Below are 23,257 nucleotides of genomic sequence, written 5' to 3' on the forward strand. Positions count from 1 at the left end.
ATTTCTTTTGCAAATTAGAAGGGAGTTTGTACAGATGGGTTCATTCTCCAGGAACAGATCTCAATTCACCATGCCCATTCTTTCATTCTCGGAATTAAATGTTTCATTTGTAGGCAGTGATCATATTTTTCTTACAACTTAACTGTGTGTAACCCAATGTGTAAGTCCTTACAAGAAGCCTGTAGTAGATCTGAAGAGGTCCAGGCTGCCTTATTTATTTATAAGTCTTAAAGGCTTTTTAGTCCTACAGCCAAGGAATCTGTCTGATGGATTTTCATATTGCTGGCTTAGCAAGGCTGTTGCATGGGGTAGCAGGGAGTTGGAAGTGTGCAACCTGGAGAATAAAAGTAGAGGACGCAAACTTAATAAAAGATCAAGCCACCATCTTCCCAATGGATTCCTCAAGTAAGATCTTATATTTTCACAATATAGTATTGCTTGAACAGATGCTCATAGTTGAAAAACAAGTATGACGCAGTAGGAGCTGGCAGGTCTCCTAATTTAGGAAAGGTGGCTCGGCTTTGGTCTCTCAGAGCCAGGATGTCTGCCTGCCAGCGACAACATCTGTCAGGAGTGCCCGTCCAGCCCAATGGCTGGGGGAAGGACCAGATGACCTCTGGAGTTCACTCCTAGCTGATTCTGTGAAAACAAAACTGTTCCCATGGGTGGTGGCAAGAGGCAGCTGCCAGGTTAGGACAAAGAGCTGGGCCTTCAGGAGCAGCTGCTGCAAGGAGTTCTGGGGAGCCAGTGCTTTTTGGTACGACAGCATGAAATTACAGACGGCACCTTCCACCCTGCCATTGTAGTGAGGAAGGATCCGCACGCGAGGGCTTCCTGTTTTGCCATCCTCTGTCAGGACATACTGTAGAGGATTAAAAACACCTCCTGGAACTTTCTACCAAGGCGCCTCTGCAGCTGAACTAGATTAGCATCACCATGCTGGCATTTTTTAAAAATAAAAGCAGAGTAACAATGAGGGAAGGAAGACATGATCTGTACATGTTTCTGATGCTGTTTTATCAGGGACACAACTTTTTTGTTTTGTTTTGGTTTTTTTGAGCTGACACAATCTGTCCTGTTGTACAATAGTAAAACTGTTGTGAGGATAAGGTGCCTTTCTCCCCGGTGGCCTTTTCTTTCAGTGCAGGACTTTTTTGTGGTCAGAAGTGGCACAATTTCATGTATGGATATGGCAGAAAATGCACAGGCTGTTAAGAATAGGATGGACCCTTCCTACCTATCTACACATACACATTTAGATAAACTGCACAGTTCAGTTAAGCAGGAAAGTGTTTACAGGAAAGTTCACTTAAAATGAAAGGAGTGTAAAATAAAGTTTGAAGAGATTTGAGTTTTAATACAAACTAAGTCTTGCCATGGTTATGTAAAGAAACAAATGCCTACCATTGCGTTCAGCCACAGCAAAGTTAATTAAGTTAACTTGCTTTTCGTCTCTCTCAGGACAGAATGAGTAAGAGATGGATTGTGTTTTTCTATCTGTGCAACCTACCTGCCATTTCCACACTATTAAGTAGGAGACACGTCCTCATAGGGAAACTGAGATTCCTGTTGAAAAAATTAGTATGCTCAAAGTGATCCATTCACTTTTGCACCCTATCCTACAAAGTCGAAGTAATTTTTTCCGGTGCTGGTATGTGGCACTTTATTATGCACTGGATGCTCTCAATGGACAATGTTTTCTTCCTAGTTATTATTACTTTTGTGGCTTTTGATTTCTGGTGATCAAAAGAACGCTGTAGTCCTACTGAGAGAAAGAGATGCTATGTCTGCTGTAGCAAAGACATGATAAATCAGTGATATTTAAATATAAATAAATTATATTTAAATCATCATAAACCTAACCTTCAGGCTTTGAAGGTTAGAACCAAAGCTTTATACTGGAAGTGAAGTGAGAGACCAAAGAAGGGATCAAAGTTTAGGAGTGATGCATGTATGACAGCATCAGATAGGGCTACAGCATGCGTGGCAGGGCATCACTACAAAGGTACACCCACAAATGATTACAGAGTGAATTAGTAGTTCTGAGAAGAGAATGCAAGGCAAGTAGAAACACTTCTTTGTTGTTGAGATTTTGTTTTCTTGTTTAAATTTGTGCAATGTTACTGAATTCATTTACTGAAAAGATACCAATGGTTTGTAATATTTTAAAAAAAGATTTTTTATGCAAGACCTACCTGTGCTTTCTACCTCAAAGCCTCAAACTGTCAAATAAGATACCTTAATTTTCCTTTCAGATAGCTGAAAGTAAGATCAGTTAATAGGCCAGCTCCCTCCTCTCTAAGTTCTTTAATTTAATGTTTATTTTGGCACACAGCAGCTACAGTAACTTAAAATTCACGATAAAGGATTAATGATTTGCTGTCTATACCCCTAAAAGTCTTCAGAGATATATATATTGTAGAAGTGTATGCCAGCAAAGGTCACAATTGAAGCTTCCCTTAACATAGCGAAGACTTTAAATATATCACCTTCAATATTCACATTCTCTGGCTCCTGGCATGTATGTTTCAATATCTGACATTCATGGTGTTGACTGAGTCCCAACAACCTGCAGCTGAGAGGACTTAATGCTTTTCATCTTTTTAAGCAGACGTGAACAAATTAATCCTCCCCCAAATCCTGTGATGGTGGAAGTACGGTCATTTTATGGAGCCACATATATGACTTGCTCAAGGTCGCAGCAGCAGTAGGTCTTAGAGCCAGGATTAGGATTCAGGTCTTAACTCAGGTTCCTGCTCCTCTGCTCAGATAGCTATGGCAGGCGCATAGGGACAACGGTTCTTTTGCCTAAAAATGTACTCAGAATTACAGTTAGAGATGATAAGAAATTATGGGGGTCATCTGGATTTATTTCTGCAGCAGCCAGCACATGTACAAACTATATGAGTTCACACTCGTGCTACTATGTAAGGAATTTAAACCTCATTTTTACCTAGGAAGTAAAAAAAACCCAAACCAACCCAAACAGTATCTATTATCCTAATGAATAGAAATTAAAACATCACTGACAGTATTTCCTAGCTGCTTTGCAGACCTGCCACTTATCTATACAGAGGTCAAAAGAGCTTTACAAATTTAGGGCAGCAGATTGTGTTTAGGAAAAAGATTTTACAAAGCTCCTCATGTTCAGATCTTCTTTCTAGTCACCTCAGTAATATAGTAAGCATTATTGGAAAGACTAAAGTCAGAACAGCATTATAAGAAAAGAAAACGGGAATCTTGCTATACACACCATCCTGCAAATTCTAACTGCACCAACCTGGGTTTCTAATTAATTCAGCAACAAAATTCCTATTGATTTTTAGCAGCGGAGGAATGCATTCACTGTGTCTTCTGCCACATGAATTTCCTCTGAGGTCAGCGAGGCTACTCCGAATAATCCCAGCTTGCAGGACTGTTTATGTCTTAAACAAAGAGATGCTGTGCTAAAATAATTTGCATTTTGTAGCTTTCATGGTGCATATATTCAATTGACCTCGATACCAAGGCACCCAAACAAGTATTTTGTGACCTGTTTTCATCACCAACTTCACTCAAACATTTCTCCAAACTGAAAATGAATGTTAATTTTAAAAGCTTGAATTTGTGATTTCACAAAAATTAATCAAAGAATCCCTACTTAAGAGTGCTTTTATGTTCCTTCCAGTCTTGGAAACGACAGTGCTTTACTTTTCAACTCCAGATGGCACTGTGGTGCTTAACACTACCCAGCTGGGGGAGAGCTGATGAATTGCAAAAGCATGCAAGCTCCTGAAAAACAATGGCTTTCTTGTTTTATGAGAAATCAGCTGCTAATAGTTTTCCAGGGCAGATGTCCTATTTTACTTTCAGTACGGTGCAGACTGGGCTAACAAATGACAGTTTATATGCCCGAGATACAACTTGTCGTGGAAGAAAGGACTCGCTTGTCTGTACTTGGACGAGGTCACAGGGTAGTAGCCCTCGCCTCCACCCGCAAACCCTAATGCAACGCACACTATTGCAGACTGAAGGGAGCAGCTCTGCTCTTCTACAGCTCTTCCTATTCACAGTGACTAATTCTAGCTCTGTACAACTGGTAATTATGTGTATAAAGGTGTACTTTCAAGGATGGCAAGCAAACCATTGAAAAAGTAATGAGATGATCATTAATTTTTCTAGGGAAACCCATAGACTTGACTGTTTAGCAGACATCATTTGCCACTTCACGTTATCACTTAAGACTATTACAAAAATGTCTACAATAAATAATATTCTTCCTTCATGTTCACCCTTTGAAAACATAGGAGTAGGACATTCAGGTATTTGCTTAATCACACACTCATACTCATCTATACTGCATCTTTTCTTGCATATTAATTTTTCTTGAGGTTCTATCCCCTTAGTTTTTATAGCCTTCTCAACTCCTAATTTTGTAGAAGTCTGCCTGACACACCAACATTCTCTGTTAACCCTTCCTATCTTATACTCTTAATTCTCCAATTTTATATAGAGTGATTTCTAAATACTTGTTACCTGACCTATGGACCCAGTTAAAAGTTCCCAGCTCCCACTGTGCAATCACTAAACCATTGCTCAACCCAAGTCTGAATTAACGTCACTGTTTTTTCTCTGCATTTCATCCAACAGAATTCTGGAATTTGCTCCATAGGCCCACAAATTTCCCATAGGCCACAATCTGCCTTTTGATACCAAGCAAAACTCAAAGAGTTTACATGGGTTCATTTGCAGGCTGTTATAGTTTTAACCCAAGTAAATCCTTTCCCGCAAGTTGATGAAGCAACTGAAGATACATAGAAAGGGAAGGCTGCTTGTCGTAACTCTTCCATCGCAGATAACTATTTCAATTACAAAGAGTCTATGAAAGAAGAGGAGCTCAAAAGACAAAAAGGAATAAAACTGAGAGATGACTTCTAAGCAGGCAAGACCTTAAATAGTCTCAGTTCTCTCTGCAGCACCGTACAGGACCCTTTTCCAAAGGCATCAAAAATGCACTCACATGTGTTCCCCCAGGCAGAGGGCATCCTTAAGTTCCCCCTAGATTTATGAAACATTAGTGTATTTATTTGTCACATTAGTTCTGGTAAATTAGTAGCCCTAAAACCACACAAGGCAGAACGTGCTACATTACTAGACAATAAGGATGCCTCTGAAGATTGAAAACCTGCACAGCTGCTTTCATTCCACAGCTCTGTAGCTCTTAATTTTCTTCTCCATCCTCAAAGTTGCCTAAGGACAGTGGTGGCTGCTGACAGCATTACAGAGCACGTAACTGATACATTATTGCCATATATGACACAATAGATAAGCCTACTTCTTTCAGAATGTGTTTGTGTCCATGCTAGGTCTTTGAATAAAAGTCAGAAAATGTCCTGAAGTAAATTTTTAAAAATTAAACTTTAAGAAAACTGTCCCCAAACAAATTTATATACATTGTATTTACATTTTTGCTGCTGACTAGGTAATAAATATTACATCACATGTCATGCAGAAACTTCCCCTTGCATTAGTCACTTACACGTGATCTACTCAGCCTTGAGCCTGAAACCAGTGCCAGAGCAGACAAGGGAGAAATCTTTTGTGTATAACCATGATACATATGATTAATTAAAAAAAAATAAATATATCTAACCTAAGAGGAACAAACCAAAGCATGGTTGTTACATTGTTAGAAAAACAAAATTGGTAGTAGGAAGAATACGTTTCCTGATGACTGACATAGAGAGCCGGGCAGGGGGGTTGGCCCTGGCTGGATGCCAGGTGCCCACCACAGCCGCTCCATCACTCCCCTCAGCCAGACAGCGGAGAGAAAATACAACTAAAAGCTTGTGGGGCGAGACAAGGTCAAGGAGAGATCACTCACCGATTACCATCATAGGCAAAGCAGACCCAGCTTGGGGAAATTAATTTATTACCATTCAAATCAGAATAGGATAATGAGAAACAAAATCAACTCTTAAACACACCTTCCCCCCCCACTCCTCCCTTCTTCCCAGGCTTAACTTCACTTGTGATTTTCTCTGCCTCCTCCCCAACAGCAGCGCAGGGACGGGGAATGGGGGGCTGTGGTCAGTTCATCACACGTCGTCTCTGCTGCTCCTTCCTCTTCACACTCCTCCCAGCCTGGGGTCCCTCCCATGGGAGACAGGCCTCCATGATCTTCAACACGAGTCCTTCCCACAGGCTGCAGCTCTTCATGAACCGCTCCAGCGTGGGTCCCTCCCATGGGATGCAGCTCTTCATGCACACTCTGCCCCAGCGTGGGTCCCCACGGGGTCACAGCCCAGCCAGCAAACCTGCCCCGGCCTGGGCTCATCACTCCGCCGGGCCACAGGCCCTGCCAGGAGCTGCTCCAGCACGGGCTGCCCACGGGGTCACAGCCTCCTGTGGGCATCCCCCTGCTCCAGCGTGGGGTCCCCACGGGCTGCGGGTGGGATCTGCTCCTCTGTGGGCTCCAGGGGCTGAGGGGACAGCCTGCCTCAGCGTAGGCTTCACCACGGGCTGGGGGGGAACCTCTGCTCCAGGCCTGGAGCCCCTCCTGCTGCTCCCTCTGCACTGACCTTGGTGTCTGTAGAGCTGCTCTCACATATTCTCACTCCTCTCTGTAGCAGTCACCCAGTCACACTGCAACATCTTCCGCTTCTGAAATGTTATCCCAGAGGTGCTACAGCCGTGGCTGATGGGCTCAGCCTTGGCCAGTGGCAGATCCATCCTGGAGCTGGCTGGTATGGGCTCCATCGGACATGGGGGCAGCTTCTGGCAGCTTCTCACAGACACCACCCCTGTAGCCTCACCACTACCAAAACCTGGCCGTACAAAATCAATACAAGAGTGGTGAGAATCTTTATCAGCTGCAATGCTGAGGTTGCACCAAGATGAACAGAGAACTGGGTAAAAGCCAGATGACAGCTACAATAATAAACAGGGTTTGGCTCAGCAGGCATCAGCATTTTCCTAGTACATATTCTTCTGCCATCCTGTCTGCTCCAGCACAGCTTCATTCCCTCTTAAACTAAAGGCAGAAAGTGAAGGAGGAAAATGAAAGCAAGCCAGACCAGCATCCCTGAAACTTTTCTAAAAGCTACTGCTGTTTGCCTTTGCACCTTCTCAAACTGCAGCCTCTATTTCAGTGCTGTGTACTGCTGTTTTGGGAGGAAGGTGAGCAGTACTCAAAGCACCTTTGGCAACATAGTTTTTCAAAAAGCTTTTGAGGGTGGTGTATATCCCCAAATCTGATTATGTAAAGCAAAGTATGTTCTAGGTACCGTGTTGCCAAAGCTGCTGCTCAGCGAGCAACAGCACACCTACACTTAATTGGCCACTGATTCACACCAGTAGCAAGGTGGATCCCTCATACACCTTCACAACTATGTGCTTGCTGGGGGAGTTGGAGTGTTAAACTGTCTCAAGTACTTAAAGAGGAAGCAGTCTGCATTTTTTGCCCACTTTACATGCTCAGAAAGATGTGAAGTGTAACGCAAATGGTACATGAGTGGGTGGTATAAGCCTCTGACCTATTAAAACTGGATCAGCAAATACCTGCTTTCCTAACTCACCGTGGCAGGGACAGTTGCATCAGACAAATGTGATGTCTTCTGTGGTCATAAGCTAGACATACTCTAAACCTGTTTGGAATTAACTTGAAGATGTTGCAAAATGTTATTTGATGCATTTTGCAAAACACAGATAGGAGACTGCATCTGAGGAAAACGAAGAACGGAAGTGGTACCTATAGATAGTACAGCCTTCCAGAACTGAAGCAGAAGAATTAAACATTGAATGGAACATAACAGAAACTGGTCTGCACAAAAGAAGTTGGTTTGTGTCCCAATTACTGTCTTGCAGAAACTGATGCTGTCAGTTCCTTTGTGGGCCATCTAGCCCTCCCTTTGCTGGGAAAAAAGGTACAGAACTTCTATAAATGTTTCTTCACTAATTTAGGCCTAAACATGTTTTTGTATTGTTTTGTTTTGTTTTAACAGGTCCTACTCTATTGCTGAGCAGCCTCATACTTCACTTTTTGCTTCCACTAAACCTGCTGCCAGATGAGGGCGGGGTTGCGGGGGATGTGGCTTAAAAAATGCCGAAGAAGCAGTATCCCAAACAACCGTGTATGCTGGGGATCTGAGTCCTTTCACTCTTTTCAGCTTTCAGAACAAAGCAGCAGCATTTATGAGATCACATGAAATCTCAAGCCAGTTAAAACTATAGTTCCTAGAGATTACTCTAGAACTAGATACTTTATTATTTTGGATTGTTTACATAGACATTCCAGAGAATGCAACCTAGTTTTCCCACTGTAGTTTTACTCTGAAATACTTGCCTTTTCTCTAATAAACTGTTTGCACATGTTCACTTCTATCTTTGAAAATCTGTTTTTGTGGAAATATAAATTTTAGCTTTTACATTTTTCCACTAACTCCCTTCCTTCCGCTTAAGGGAACAATTCATCCTCCTCTTTCTGCCAAAATTCAGTGACTGGTAGCAGTGCTGAATTTTTTTAAGTATATCTTTTTTGTTACAGCCATAGCTATGCAGCCAGATTTATAAAGCTATTAGCATAGTGGCACATTCAGATTTTTTAATGGAAAAATAAGCTAAGGCTGAAGTTCTATGGCTCACCACATGAAGAGCCAAACTTCCAAAGGTTCTCATTTTAACTTATCCTAAAACTGTCTACATTCACTACTAATGCAAGATTTTGTTATCTATCACCTTCTTTATCACTATGAAAATAGTGTCTTTGGAGCCTGCTGGTACAGATCATTCTTCAAAAAACAATGATCACGTTATTGGTTTTTCTTTAGATCCAGGCTGATGTTTCAAACATCCCATCCCGTTTTCTGGAACAAGTAGACCACACCATTTTCGAAAATTAATCCAAAGAAGATGGCCAACCAAGGGAGCATTCGATTCAAGTTCAATGTAACTGAAAAAGAAAACAGAACAAATTTATCACTTACCATTTAAGAAGATCATAGAAAGCATGTGAGAATTCACATTAATTTGTATGTATAAGAAATCGCACAAATTATTAAAAGTCTGCTTCCATGCCATGCATAAAATTAACATGAAATTTTAATTTTCCAGACACACAAATAATTCTATTTTATGTTTCAATGACCCATAATGAATTGTCTCAAATTCTAACTGATGGATCTGATGGATACAATACAGCATATACTAAGAGATTACGGTGAGATAAGAGGTGCTTTTTCTTAATAGTGGTTTGTTTCATTCACTTTCTATTAGTCTAAATAAGACAGTTTTAAGCTAGAGCTATTTCAGTCACATATCTGATACCAATTAAAAATGTAACAGCAATAATAATGACTTCTCTAACAGCTGCACTCTCACATTCTATACAACTGATGTAGTAATAAAAAGCAAAAACGTACCTCTAATTGCCTGAGAATTTGATATCAAGACAAATACTTTTATAAACGCAAGGCACAAAGGAGTGTAGTCATGTTCCCAAATAACAGCTGGAATTAGCAAAAGCTTTCCATAGCTGGACAACAGCAGTGCTTTGAGAAGTAAAATGAAGTCAGACTTTGTTTTCAGCATCTCAGGTCTCATCCACCATAAGGTAATAAAAATGCCAACCAAAAATGAAGTTTGTTCTAAGAGAAAATAAGAGGAGTGGGAAACAGAGAATAAAGAACCAAAATCAAGTCCTTTTTTGGATGAATTTCAGTGAAATGGCATGTCCCAAATGCAACTGAGCCACCACTACTTAAAAAACGTATGCAAATATGAACATGTCCTCCATCTCCTGTGTTCATTTTAATAGGCAAATATTACTATTACTTAAACTAATTCAGTATCAGAATAATTCTATCACAGAATTCTATCTGTAGGTTTGTCATACTCATTATTTCTGATACGATATAGCACAGGAAGATTAGCATAAGAACCTCTTTACTGTTCCTTTTTAACAAAAGGAGATTTTTCTTCCAACTGGCTTTTAGCCTGTAAAAAAAGTCAATACTTGCCGCCTTTGAAAAGGTTACCAGCAATGAACCCTTCCTATCCAGCATGAGAAAGAACACTAAGGTAAAAGTATCATTGAGCTATTAGACTTTTTTTGACACTGTATCCCTGTGTAACACTGAAATCAATGCAGATGTCAAAGCAACTCTCACGACACCTGTAATAGATGAATTACTACTGAAAAATGAGTTCCAACATTTTTACTGACATGTTATGAAAACCTGCTTAGAGCAACATCAGAAAAATCAATGACTGAAGTTAAACTCCAAATATCTTGGGGAAATACCAGTTTTAGTCTGAGGGCTTGATTTAAACACTATTATGAGGAAAAACTATGAGAATGAAAGTATGTCGTGGTTTAACCCTGGCCAGCAACCCAGCACCACGCAGCCACTCGCTCACTGCCTGTCACCCAGAGGGATGGGGAAGAGAATCGGAAAGGTATGTGAAACTCAAGGGTTGAGATAAGAACAATTTAATAGGTAAAGCAAAACCCACACACACAAGCAAAGCAAAGGAAGGAATTAATTCACCACTTCCTATGGGCAGGCTGGTGCTTGGCCATCCCCGGGGAAGCCAGGCTCCATCACGTGTAACGGTTATTCAGGAAGACAAACACCATAATGCCAAATGTCGTGTGTAGTGTGTGTCGTCCGTGTCGCGCCCCCCCCTTTCCTTCTTCTTCCCCCAGTTTATACACTCAGCATGACGTCATATGGTATGGAATATCCCTTTGGCAGCCAGTTTAAAATTCAGGTCACCCGTCCTAACTGTGTCCCTCCCAGTCTCTTGTGCCCCTCCAGCCCTCTGGCTGGCAGGGCCAAAGAAACCGAAAAGTTGTGGACTTAGTAGAAACATCACCCAGCAACAACTGAAAACATCAGTGCGGTGATCAACATTGTTCTCACATCAGAGCCAAACACAGCACTGTACTAGCTAAGAGAAAGTTAACTCCATCCCAGCCAAAACCAGGACAAAGTATTAACCAAAAACCTGCCTTCAAATGTAGTCTTGGAGCACAGAAGTATTTACTTTTTACCAGTGATGACACTGCTCTGTATTTTTGTGTATTCATTTAAAAACCCCAGATACAGCTATTCCCAATTTTTGTTTACTTCTGTAAGGATCACCCTTAATGTTGTATCACCTTAATGAATAATGAACCTTGAAGTCAACGTGAAATATGGAATAAGGCTGAGCTCTACACTGGTCTTCAAATCATGTAAATTAATTCAGACGAAGATTTCTGAATATTGCCACTTTTCAATGTTTTGATATATAACGCTGATCATACAAGTCTGCACTGCAATCAGGATCAAAATATGCATTTGCATTAAATGAAGGCAAATTAGAGAGCATGCGTATAATCATTTAACCATACTGAGTTGCACATGACATCTATTTCTGTGTTAGTTGTTGCAATATAGACTTGTTGAAAAACTTGTGAAGTTATTCAATACTTAAAGAGTAGATAGTGACGTGAACTAATCATCAATCTTACCTAAAGAAGCTATACCAAACATTCTATAAAAATCCCATTCTTTGGCATATCTGATTAAGTCATCTGGATCTGTACTTTGGCTTGAATCCTGTAGCTGCAACCACCTGAGATAAGCTTCACAGAGCAAACAGAATACACAGAGCTTCCCATGAATCTGGTCAATGAAAGAATAATAAAAGCATTAGTATGAAATTGGTATTTAAAATACATTTCAACAACTCTACACAAACAAGCTCTGTAGGTTTATTATTTTTGTTTAGAAATATAAGCAAATTACTTCTGTTGAACCACTAGTACATCATCCTTTTAACATCAGTTAACATGACAGGCAAATTTGAGGGTGTAGAAAACTCCCATGAACAGTTCCATACAGAAAAAGCTATAGAACTGTGGGTTCTAAAGTCTGCCCTACGCTTTTTTGAAATTGGTAAGTCTGCCTCAGTTAGGAATATAAAAACAAAATTGTGCCATAGCTAGAAGAATTATACTATCAAGAATTTAAATTTAAGGGCAACTACTCCATTCAGCGAACTTGTTTAAATAGCCTTGTTTCTTTTTTACCCTGGGACAATCTCAATTAGAAGAAACTGGTAGCATAGTTATACTAAAAACATTTCTTAGCTCAGATAAGGGTGAGGTACCAAAAATAAATGGAGCAATATAACCAAACAACTGAAGTGACTGCAAAAATGATGTCATGAGGGCCCACAGTTAACGTGTTTCCACATTAAATAGTCTATAAGCTTGTGTGTGTGGGGAATAAATTCTGATTTTACACAGATTTAAATAAACCAATGCAATTTCTGTGTGTGGATCATACTTTTTCCATTAAGAGACTAGTTCTGCCAATTGCACACACATGCACAGGTCAAGCCAGTTTAAAATTCAACTCAATTTATTTGAATACATGAAATTACCACAGACGGAATAGCTCTTCCAGAAGCCTCATGGAAAACATCATTATCAGTCTTCAGAAGCATTGACTTAATTCAAAATCTTTAGTCAGATTTATGCTTGAAAGATGAGGCGACTATATTTATCTACATTGCTTAACACTGGACTGGCCAAGAGGTGTTAACATGAACACAACATACACTTTGGCTTGGATAGTTTGCTCTAGATTATCTTCCCTCTCCTGGGAAATCAATCCTTAAAGTAATAATATGCAATTCTGTCAAAAAAGCTATGCCTTTACACTCCAGCTTGGCCAGCACAACCAAGTTGACCATGTAACTCTGCATCAACAACACTTTATATTACACTTTTGTAATATATATATATATATACATAATATAATGCTATAGTTTTGAGGACATGGTTAATTACTCATGAAGAAAGTAATGAGAAATTAGTACAGTAGGTTTAGTTGGTATTATTACTGTGGTATGTTATACTACTATAGCTCATTTTGGAAAAGAATTGTTTCTAACAGAAACATAATTTGGAAATTAATTAGAAATCAGATCTTTCTCTTCCAATGTAATTTAGCACATCACCCTTTTAACATCATTTAACATGACAGGCAAATTAGACAGTGTAGAGGACTGCATGAACAGTTCCATACAGTTCCTTCTCTTCTCTTTAACATGTAAGATAGCTGCTGTGTTTGCTGGTACTGTGGCATCACCACCGTGAAGCCAGTAATTTTCTTAGTAGCAGCTGGAGTTTGAGATTTCATGTGTTCTGATCATGATATAATTGGTTCAGCTTGCTGGAACTGGTGAAAGGACAGGAGAAGAACAGTCTCTACAACTATTACAATCGACTTACCAAATCTAAGTATACCTTTAACCAAGTCACAGGGTAGGGGCGTAGCAACTTACATTTATCTTCGTATTGAAAAGAATGTGCCTGTATGCTTGTGCTTTACATAAAATAGCATTAATCAGGACGATAACAGCATCATACTCAATGTATTTGTCCACAGGTTTCTGGCAGGATTTCTGAAAGTCATAAAATAACAAGAATTAGGAGGGGAGGGAAGACAGTTTATGAAACGTTCCTCTAATCTTAGCAAAACTGCATAAATCCAATCTAGCTGTTCAATTCTTACTAGTCTTTCCTTAACATAATCTTCCTTTTCAATAGGTTTTTAATTCATACAGAAAAAATGTTTCCCCCCTCCTTGACACTGCAATTGACACACAGACTTCCCTTATAAAACAAAGATACGTTATCAATTTTTACCAGCTTCAGATTAACACAAATAATAAACTATGCAAGGATGTACCTAGTTATCATTTTGTGCCCTACAGATGTAAAAAACCAAACCACCTTTCCAGGACTCAAGAAATGAACCAGTACCTTGTTAAAGTTTAACTTATCGTGGCTCATCTACTGGGTATTTTGAGAGGGTGTGTGTGTTGTATTTTTTTGAAAGAAAATTAATTTCATCTATCAATTCCTTCTTTTCAGAGATGCTTTATCCTCCTATTCTACCTTTTTCTTCCTTTCAAGAAGACAGTAAACTTTTTTTGCTGTTGCATTGTTCTTCCATATGGGTAGATTGTCCGGATGTTTCAACTAATTTTCCATTATTGAATGAACACCAATACATTCAGAACACTGATAAAGTAGTTTTCACAGAGAGGTATAGCCAAAGAGTCAGAGGTTGCTACTGAACAGTAGTAAGACAGTAGATCATTACTTCCCCAATACATCAGCTGGTTCCTGCTGTGCCTCCTAGAGGTTATTTCGCCCAGACCACTGGGAACTGCTTGCCATCAACCCCCTTCAGACTTATTGACTTACCAGGATGGGTGATTGCTCCTTGACTTGAGTTAAATGAGAAGGGCTAACAAAACGCTACTATACTAAGTTTCAACAGGATGATTAAATAACGGTCTGCTAGATGAGCCTTTTGTAAGACTTCGTTCTAGCAGAGAACTGAGAAGGAGGAGCAGCTGATCACATCAACCACTTCAGCTCCAAAAAATGCACTTGCAGAAGCGTGCTCGCCTGCAGGTCAGCTTTCTCCAGCTGCAGATCCTCCAGTTCAGCTACTTGCTTCCTCCCAATGTGTCCTCAGCTAGTGCTGCTCCCCTGGGCCTTCACATTAGCTGCCGTGCTCCGAGCACAAGTCATAGAAACAATCTCTATTTTCATTTTAATGAGTGCACAGCTGTGCACTGCCAGAAGAGAAATCTATGCATAGAGCTTTCTGAAATGCTGTAACAGTCAAAAATGCAGTATGAGACAACACACACCTACAGACAAACTCCCAGGAAGGAACAAAGCTTTTTTCTATTTTATAGGGATTCCTTGTGTCCAAAGTTAACTTTGCCTTGCTATTTGCCAGAATTATTATTGGAGAATCTGAGAATGCAAAATCTTACTGTCAAATTGACTTCAAAGTCCCAATATCCATACCAAGAAAAACATCCAAACAAATGTATAAATAGAATAGAGTATTTAGGACACATTGTCACCACTAATAACTCTCTCTTGGTCTAGCTCAAAAAAAAAACCAACCCAACAAACTCGCTTAATTTAGAAAAGAAAATACTGTATATAACAGTATGCAAGTTAGAGGCAATGAATTAAAAAACTGACTCAATTGTCAAACAGTTTTATAGGGTTAAAACTAAAGTGAGTGAGATGGAAGAAAGGACATAATTAACAGAAGACCACAGCTACAGGATTTAATAGAGTGAAATAGAAATTGCAACTTGAAGGCAATGTCTTGCTTAATTTCTTTCTACGGGGAAATCATGAACAGATATTCTTAGAGGTGGTAATTTATATATGTCAAATCTCTGGGTTGATGTAGCATAGGAAAACTGATTTTTTTTATAGGCTTATTCACACAAGCACATTCTTGAATACAATGGTGTCATGAAGGTTAGATGAATAATAGCCTACATACCCCAGGATTTCTGAAGGTCTCAAATTCTCCTGTAACAGAACATTTTTTAACCAGGGTCGAAAATCTTTCTGAGAAGAGTAATGAATGATCTTTTCAAGTGGAGGGTCCCAACCAAACAGCAACCAAAAAACTTGCAGTTAAGGGGTACTGAAAAAATTTCACTGCCAGCTGTCGTGAATTTTATACAATTAAAATATATCAGACCAACCCTCCAGGCAAAATCAACTATATAGAAACTCTACTGCAGATATCTAAGGAGACTGCTACAAATGAATACACAAATAGTGGCATCACCCGTAAGAATGAGTCTTCTGCTCTTGGCTTCTGGCAGCCACAACCGAATCTTCTGCAGCTGTGATGTTTAATTCAGCATTTCAGTACACCACCACCAACCATTTAAGAATCCTATTTCTCTTGTGTTACTTCAACAGTGAAAGAAAATATCCCATATCACAAAAAAGCAGCCAACTTCAAGGACTTTTCATACACAGACACACATGTCTAACTGTCTTCTAGAGCTGCATGTGAGTCCTGTTCTTAATATACACTATTTGACTCCTGACTGTATGAAGAAAACGTCCTCTGTGCTTATCCAGCCAGTGATCTAGCCAGCGTGAGTTCATTCAGGGACTCGTGAGACCTACAAACCACTAACGGCAAAAGCCTCACATATGCACTGCCATAGACTAATGCGACAAAATGAGATGACACTTGCTATACCGTGAGAACATTACAGAATTAATAAACCCTCTAGGATGAACCTCTAGGTTCTCCATACCTGCCTTTTTTGTTATTTTTTTCCAGCTGTACTACTAAAACATATGACACTAACCTTAAATGCCTAGGAAGCAAACTTGTGACTAGAGCCTGACTTAGGCAAAATCAATGCAAGCAAGGGTTAATACAGTTTAAGTACACATAGGTTTAACTAGATAGCTTTATCTAGTTAAAGTAATGTAACTTTATGGGCATCGATAATCACCAACTTTCAGAGAAGATCAGTACAAGCAGCTCAGCTATGGAGAACTGCTTGCATGCTTACTTTTAAGATTTTAGGCAGGCAGTTTACAGTGAACTATGGTGCTCATGTCTCATTCCCAATTGCAGTTCTGCACAACTGTAGACAACAACTGGTTCAGCATGACTGAAGAAGGCACATCTTTAACAAAACCGAGTTTTTTTCAACCTCCTTTGGGCTTTCTCGAAGAAATGCCTCAGTTATCATAACCAGTTTAAAATGACTGAAAAAAGCAACTAGATTTCTCTATGTTTTTAACCAGTTTTTAATTTCTTCCTTAAATATGTAACTGACAATCAGAAATAGGAAATAAGTGGTATCTTTCCTTGAAAAAATAGATGTTACTTTGATTAAAAGGTACTTTCAGATTATGTTGCAGAAGAGAAAGGTCAAGCTTAACACCATAAATTCTATTTATGCATCTTCTTCTAAACTGGTAAATTTAAGGAAAATTACAAATTATTGATAATGACACGCAAAAGTTCAATAGATACTGTGCAACCCTAAAAAAGGGTGTTGAATGTATTTCAATATTCTAATGAATTTAAATGGATATTAGTTTAGGAATTGTTTTACTGATCAAATATTTAGTAATATTTTACTATGCTTGTCTGTTGTTTAAAAAAAAAACAAACCACTTCCATTTTCATAATTTAGAAATTTGCTTAGTTACCTTAAAAACATATTTAAGAAAATAAGCAAAGGCAGCTTTAAGAAAAAAATACTAAAAAGTTAGTACAACTATGTTCTTCACAGCATAGCGTATCAGATTCTTTCTCATCAAAGCAATTCAAAACAGTTAAGGAAAGTAACATGTTTTTAAGCATCTCAGTTGCATTAAATTAGACAAACTACTGAAATGTTAATTCTGACTGGATGTTTAGCAGCCTTTTATAAAACACTACTCAGAAGACATACCTCTTCTTTGTTCATCAAAGATACTCAGCTGCGAACACAGCACACAAACTTATGCCAAATACAATAAAGTGTACAAATATTTGAGGAAATACCTACTGTCACTGAAGGGCAAAGTTCCTAAAGTAAATGAACAATACTTTTTGAGGGTCTTCTCTCTAACATTAAAATGTAACTGAATTTTTAAGTAACAGTATTTTGTGATGGGGGTGGTGTAAGGTAAAAATGTTTTGAAGAGGAAGTCATAGGACGTGACAGAAAATAAAAATATATGTTAAATAACCAAGCTTCATCCTGAACTAAAAATACCATGAAAGCCACACCAGGAGTATGTTTGCACACCAGTAAAATAGCCTCATTTTAGTATTCCTTTCTCCAGGATTTGAAGTTTGGCAAAATTAAGCTATAATTTCTTGCTGGACTACAAATACAGCAAATTCTAACAGCATTTACATAGCTTCAACATGAACATAGGTCCATTTACGTAGGATCATAAAGCAAACTAACACACAGACCCATCATTTTGCAACAGTGCCCTTAATCCCAGTCGCACCCTTAAATAATAAAATGTAATTAGCTGTGCTGCTTTCAGGAATGGGTTTTTAATTAGGGATGCAGCTAAGTGTCATAATAAGCTGAAAAACAAAGCAGTGAAGTCTCAGATGCATTTCATTTCAGAAAACCAAAATTTAAAATACTGTTTTATAATTTTTCCTATATGATACATTTTTCAGTAGTGAGTTGTCTGTAGGCTGAGTTACGTAAACAAGAAAAATAACAGTCTTTATTTTCTAGGATGATCTTTGTACTCTCGATTGATTCTTTACCTTACCGCATAAATGCTTTGTATTCAAAGCATTTACAGTCTCTCTGCCTTGCTACAATAAAAAAGCTTTTCAATTATTTTTTAATTGCAGAAAAGCTAAATGAAGTGTGCACTGCTGAGGCAATTTGGCTTTCTTATTACAAAACACAAGGGGGATCCTGACTGAGCTCTACATATCGCAATCAGTAATTTCTTTCCCTTTGTAAAGGTCTGGAACAATTAATATTTTTTAAACTTTATTTTTAAACAAAATAACATATATGTAATTTAAAACCAAATAAAAAAATGTGCATGTTTTTCCTTCTTATTTTGAGTAAGTCAAGTTTGCTAATTTCTTTTTATATTCATTGCACTCTGACTGCAGTATTTAATCCAGGTTAGCTGAATGTGGGTTTTTCCCCCCTATAGCATTAAAAGTGGCAATGTTACCTGAACGGTATCTTTCGTTACTGTTGTCAATGGTTGGTTTATAACATATTCAGTGAAGATTTACTGTATTACTTACAGATCATTTACATTCTAAGGATCTCAAAATAATTAACAGAAACCTCCTCTATAAAGAACGACCTACACTTACTTTTACCATCACTTCTGGTTTGGAATAGGGAAAAACACTAACATGTTCACAGCATAGGACTAGAACCAGACCCATGAGTTGCAAAGTGACCACCAGAAGTCACCCTTGAATGAGGCAATCCTAACATGCCTGCACACCGCACACACCCCACCCCACCACCCCAGGTACCATGCTGAAGAAAAAGCATATTGAGCAGGTCTCCCTGAGGAGGTGTCTCCTCTCAATTCTATTATCCATTTTTAAGTACCTTTAAGTTCTTTTCAAGGAGCAATACTCCACCTGTCTCTTGTAATGGCACTTCCACAGCACAATATGTGCAGGATGAGCAAAAGGTTCATTCACTAAATGTGAATGTCAAGCAAGAAGAAACGCACAACATCAGAGGTCTGGGCTAGGCTTTTGCTGAAACTGGCCTTCATTAAACCAAACATTAAAAAGAAGTTAACAGAACTTGAAGAATTCTTGGCAGTTAACATCCAGAGCTCTTAACAAAAGACACAGCCTTTCTACCTCCAGCTTCATGTTACTCTATGGACTTTTATGTTTGATAGAAGAATGTTTCTTTAGTTTCTTCGATATCTGTTGCAAATTTATTTCCAGAGTGGACAGTAACACTTGGTCTTTAATGCTTGCCCACATTAAAATCACAACATGGAGCTCAAAGAAACTTTTAATTACCTTGAGAGCAACAACAAATGCTGCAGGAACTAAACTAAAGCAGCACCATGCATATTAGGCTGAATTTCCAAAACTGTACTTTAATACTGTGGGCTGGAAACATATGTTCCCTAATGGAAGCTTTTAATATTTGCCTCTGGAAAAAAAAATCAATTCATCTCTTCAACAGATTAATAACAGAATACAAAATCGTGGTATTTTGCTTAGACATTCAAACTTAAGTCTTCCACCTGAAAATAACACCCAGATCAGGTTAAACACATCCTAAAAATAAATGTAAGACTAGATAGAAGACGCTGTTGGGAGAACTTAACTTCTTCAACCTCAAGATGATATTCCAAAGAGTGCTGAATGACAGGAACATCCTGAGAATGGCAAAGAACTTTTAAATGCAGATTTATTAACTCATCAAGGATAACTTTAAACTAGGATTAGGGCAAGTCTGTAGGTCAGTATAAAGCAGTGATGATTTTGGCAATGTTCTGCTTGTTCCTAATTTTCTGGGGCCCTTAATGTTGCATATTATACAGAACAAATATTGGGTTGATGGGGTTTTTTTCTCCTCATTGTGTCAGTATTTTCATGTACTACTTGAAAATGGGAATGAACACAAGTATCCTAAAGCTTTTTAACAAAAAAATTACCTAGACAATGTCCATTGGCCTCACTTTAAGTATCATCTATACAAACTTTCTACGTACCTTTCACTTTTTCTCTCTTAAGCTACAGAAGAGTAGCAGTAAGTACTCGGTGCTCTAATTCCACAAAGACAAATGAAAACTGCTCCCAGGCTGGGTGATCACACCTTCTAATCTTCACCTCAGACCACCAAAGTTTCTTAAATACCTTCATCTTTTTGTAAGTTTTTAGAGGCCTACATTCTTAAGTTTTATAAATACCTGATATAAATGATGTTTCATGCTGATAAGTGGAATCTTCGTATTTTCTGAAGTGGAGAAGACTTCTAAGCTATCATTATTTTCAGTTAAGATGATACATAATACTGACAAATGCATTATAATACTGCTCGTGAAAGATTATGAAGGGTATCAAATGACATTCTGTACTTGACTATTTTTTGCTGTCAGCAGCATGATGCTGACCAGCTTTTCAGGTCTCTGGCTAGAGTACAGCACTGCACTGCCTGCATGAAGTAGAATGCCTGCAGAGGGTCAGTGCAGTGACAAAACTATCCTTCCAGATTAAAAGGACGAAGTAAAACAAGAATTGCCTTATTAGAAACCCAAGAGGTCTTGGAGACAACGGCAGCACTTTCCTGCAATACACAGACAAAGCTGAATTCAAATCAGTTCAACAGAAGGAATCTTCTGATCTTGGCAATCTTCTAGCATTCTCATCTCCACTTCATAAACTATGAGCTAATGTGTTTCTTACTAACATGCTTCGTATTACTTGTTCCTCATGTGAACCACTCTGACTCTCAGGACTTCCTGGGTGGCCAAAAATAGAGAGAAAGGCTTAGAGGTGATATGATGTGCACCATGTAAGAGCAACTAGGACTTGGACTGAAGCTGAACCATGATAACACACAATTTAGAGGAAACAGACTGGTAGAAGCAAGTGAAAAATGGTACCGATCTGGACCTGCAGGAAGGAAGGTGGACAAAATTCCAGTTTGCTAGGAACATACGATTCTTTGACCTTTCTTTTACTCTGTTCTTTACTTTTTGTAAGAGTTTGGCATTTGTGATTAACACAGCAACTGCGATGTAAATCTTTGATTCTACATGGGATGCCACAGCTCTGGAAGACCAGGATCTTCAGTCCTCAAATGGTTAAATGCTAAGAGGAATGAGTGCCATCTACTGGCGTCCAGTTTGCTTTAGAGATTATCACAGCCAAATTAATAACCAGAATTGGTAACCTGTGCTAAATAATTGATAAACTGTGCTAAATCTTATGTGATATGGCTGCACCCATAAGCCTTAAAACTTGTCTTTTTGTATCCAACTTGCCCTTGATTTCAAAGATGAGTTTGAAGCTCCACACGAAAGAGCTCAAAAGGAAACCATTCACCATTTTATCATGTATCTTTGATGATTACCATGTATCAATGATGAATTTTGACTACATGATTTGACTACCAATGATCTGATGTAGTTCATATGTATTACCAAACATGATACATCAACACAAAAAAGCAACTAAAGATCTATTTTTCCATGCAGCGTGCGTGTCTAAAGCCAGCAGAAATCAACTTCTATTACTTTGTCTTTCACCTAAGAAAACTGCTGATCTCTCCAGTTTTTGAAATGCCTACAGAGATTTTTGTGTACATTGTCAGCTGGTTTATGGTCTGCAGCAACAAGCCATTTTCACTGACTGCTGGGCTGGGAAAGGAGAAGGATGTGAATCAGCTCTTTCTACCATCATCAGTAGTTTATGTGTATCTTGTTTCCACAGCCTCTTCTTGATAACACAAGCTATGATCTAACATGTATGTCTTTCAGCTTGAGCTAACCCCTGTTTCTCCAAATATCAACTGACCATAGGCCTCAATGATCTGGTTGCCTATGATCTCTATTTTTGATCTAATAAATGCTAGAATTACTTAAAGTTATAAAGTCATAAAAGAATTCACCACAGGTTTCATACAAAACTCTCTGGTCATCTGTTATGCTTATAGCTTCATGGTTAGTAAATTAACTCATCTTCTATCAGTATTCTCAAAATGTTAAGGGCTAGAAAACTGGGGGAAACAACCACAAAGGAAGTTTGAATGATACACAAGTAGTTCCATACAAAATATTCAACAATTGGTTCAAGCACAAGATTTCTGCAATTTTGTAAGGGGCAGACAGGATGCTGTGAAACAAAATCACAGAAAAAATTAGTCAAGATGTATGATCTGCAAAATCCCGCCCACACTGAAATATAGGCTGCTAAGTAATCCAACTTCTCACACATTGAAAAAGTAAAAACTAACCACTGGAGACAAGTCTAAATAAACCCTATTAAAAATTGAAAACAGTAATTTAAAAATAGTTGAAAACATTTCTTAAAAAGGTATTTTTTTTTTCTGCAGCTATGAAATCTCCAAAAAAACATAGGAGACATTAAATTTATTTTAACACTACGAAAAGACAGTGTGAAAAAAATGAACTCTGAGAGACAGAGTGGGAAGGGAGAGCAGCGAACAACCCAGAACATGTGGGTACCATTATGGAAAGCACAGCCGCTGTAGGTGGGTAAGCAACGCACGAGTCCTCGCCCGTACCCCGAATAATACTCAGTCAGCGCCTGACAGTGAGGTCCAGCTGTCTCCCAGCTGCAGTGAGGCTGTCTAACCACGGAGCCTCCCTCAGCTCTGCCTTCCAGCGAGGAAAAGACAGAGGAAAAGGCAGAGCACTGCAGCAGGCCCGCGTGCAGGCGCGCAGCGGCCACCCAGGCCAGCGCTACAGTGCCGGTGCCCTGCAGGAACCGGAGGAAACGGCGGTAGGCAGCAGGGCCTACGGAAACCCTACACCCAGCTCCACGGAAAGCGTCAGGGCCCGACCCGGCGGCAGCGGGGAAGCTTCGGCCCCGCGGGGCCGGCGCAGGGCCGCGGCGAGCCAGGCTAGGCCGCACCGGGGCGCCCGCGCGCAGGCGGGCACGGCAGCACGTGCCGCCGCCTGCTGACGTCGAGGCCTCCCCCTCGCTCCCCTCCCCTTCCCTCCGGCCTCCCTCGCCCGCCACCAACGACTCACGCAGATGGAGATGCGGAGCACCCCGCGCTGGTAGTCCCGGTACAGCTCCGCCGCCTCCCTGCTGCACTCGATGCATCGGTAGGCGCCGACGGCCGCCATGGCAGGTGAGAGCACGCGCCGGCCTGTCAGCGCCTCAGACAGCCTCGCTTCCGCGTTCGGGGCGGAGCCGGGCCGCGG

General features: G+C 39.6%; 2 protein-coding genes across 4 annotated transcripts in view; one reads left to right on the forward strand and one right to left on the reverse strand.

Moving 5' to 3' along the window:
- The window catches only part of FAM89A (family with sequence similarity 89 member A), a 28,084-nt gene extending 19,723 nt beyond the window's left edge, over positions 1-8,361 (forward strand). The window contains exon 3 of the transcript XR_008822518.1: positions 7,983-8,361. The gene's annotated coding sequence lies outside the window, so the exon portion shown is untranslated. The remainder of the gene's footprint in view (positions 1-7,982) is intronic.
- ARV1 (ARV1 homolog, fatty acid homeostasis modulator) lies at positions 8,207-23,232 on the reverse strand. 3 transcript variants are annotated; one of them, XM_056342956.1, is made up of 6 exons: positions 23,081-23,217; positions 20,273-20,824; positions 13,318-13,437; positions 11,495-11,648; positions 9,399-9,623; positions 8,207-8,929 (listed from the first exon to the last, which is right to left on the reverse strand). In XM_056342956.1, exons 2-6 carry the CDS (start codon positions 20,387-20,389, stop codon positions 8,823-8,825), a joined length of 723 nt encoding a protein of 240 aa, XP_056198931.1. In that variant the 5' UTR covers positions 20,390-20,824; positions 23,081-23,217; the 3' UTR covers positions 8,207-8,822. The 3 variants fall into 3 exon arrangements, with proteins under 3 accessions (XP_056198931.1, XP_056198932.1, XP_056198933.1); XM_056342957.1 differs by lacking the exon at positions 20,273-20,824 and having other exon boundaries at positions 23,081-23,232; XM_056342958.1 differs by lacking the exons at positions 20,273-20,824; positions 23,081-23,217 and adding an exon at positions 17,296-20,254.
- Between the last annotated feature and the right edge of the window lie 25 nt (positions 23,233-23,257).

Source organism: Falco biarmicus, chromosome 6 (genome assembly GCF_023638135.1).
Source record: "Falco biarmicus isolate bFalBia1 chromosome 6, bFalBia1.pri, whole genome shotgun sequence".
NCBI lineage: Eukaryota > Metazoa > Chordata > Aves > Falconiformes > Falconidae > Falco > Falco biarmicus.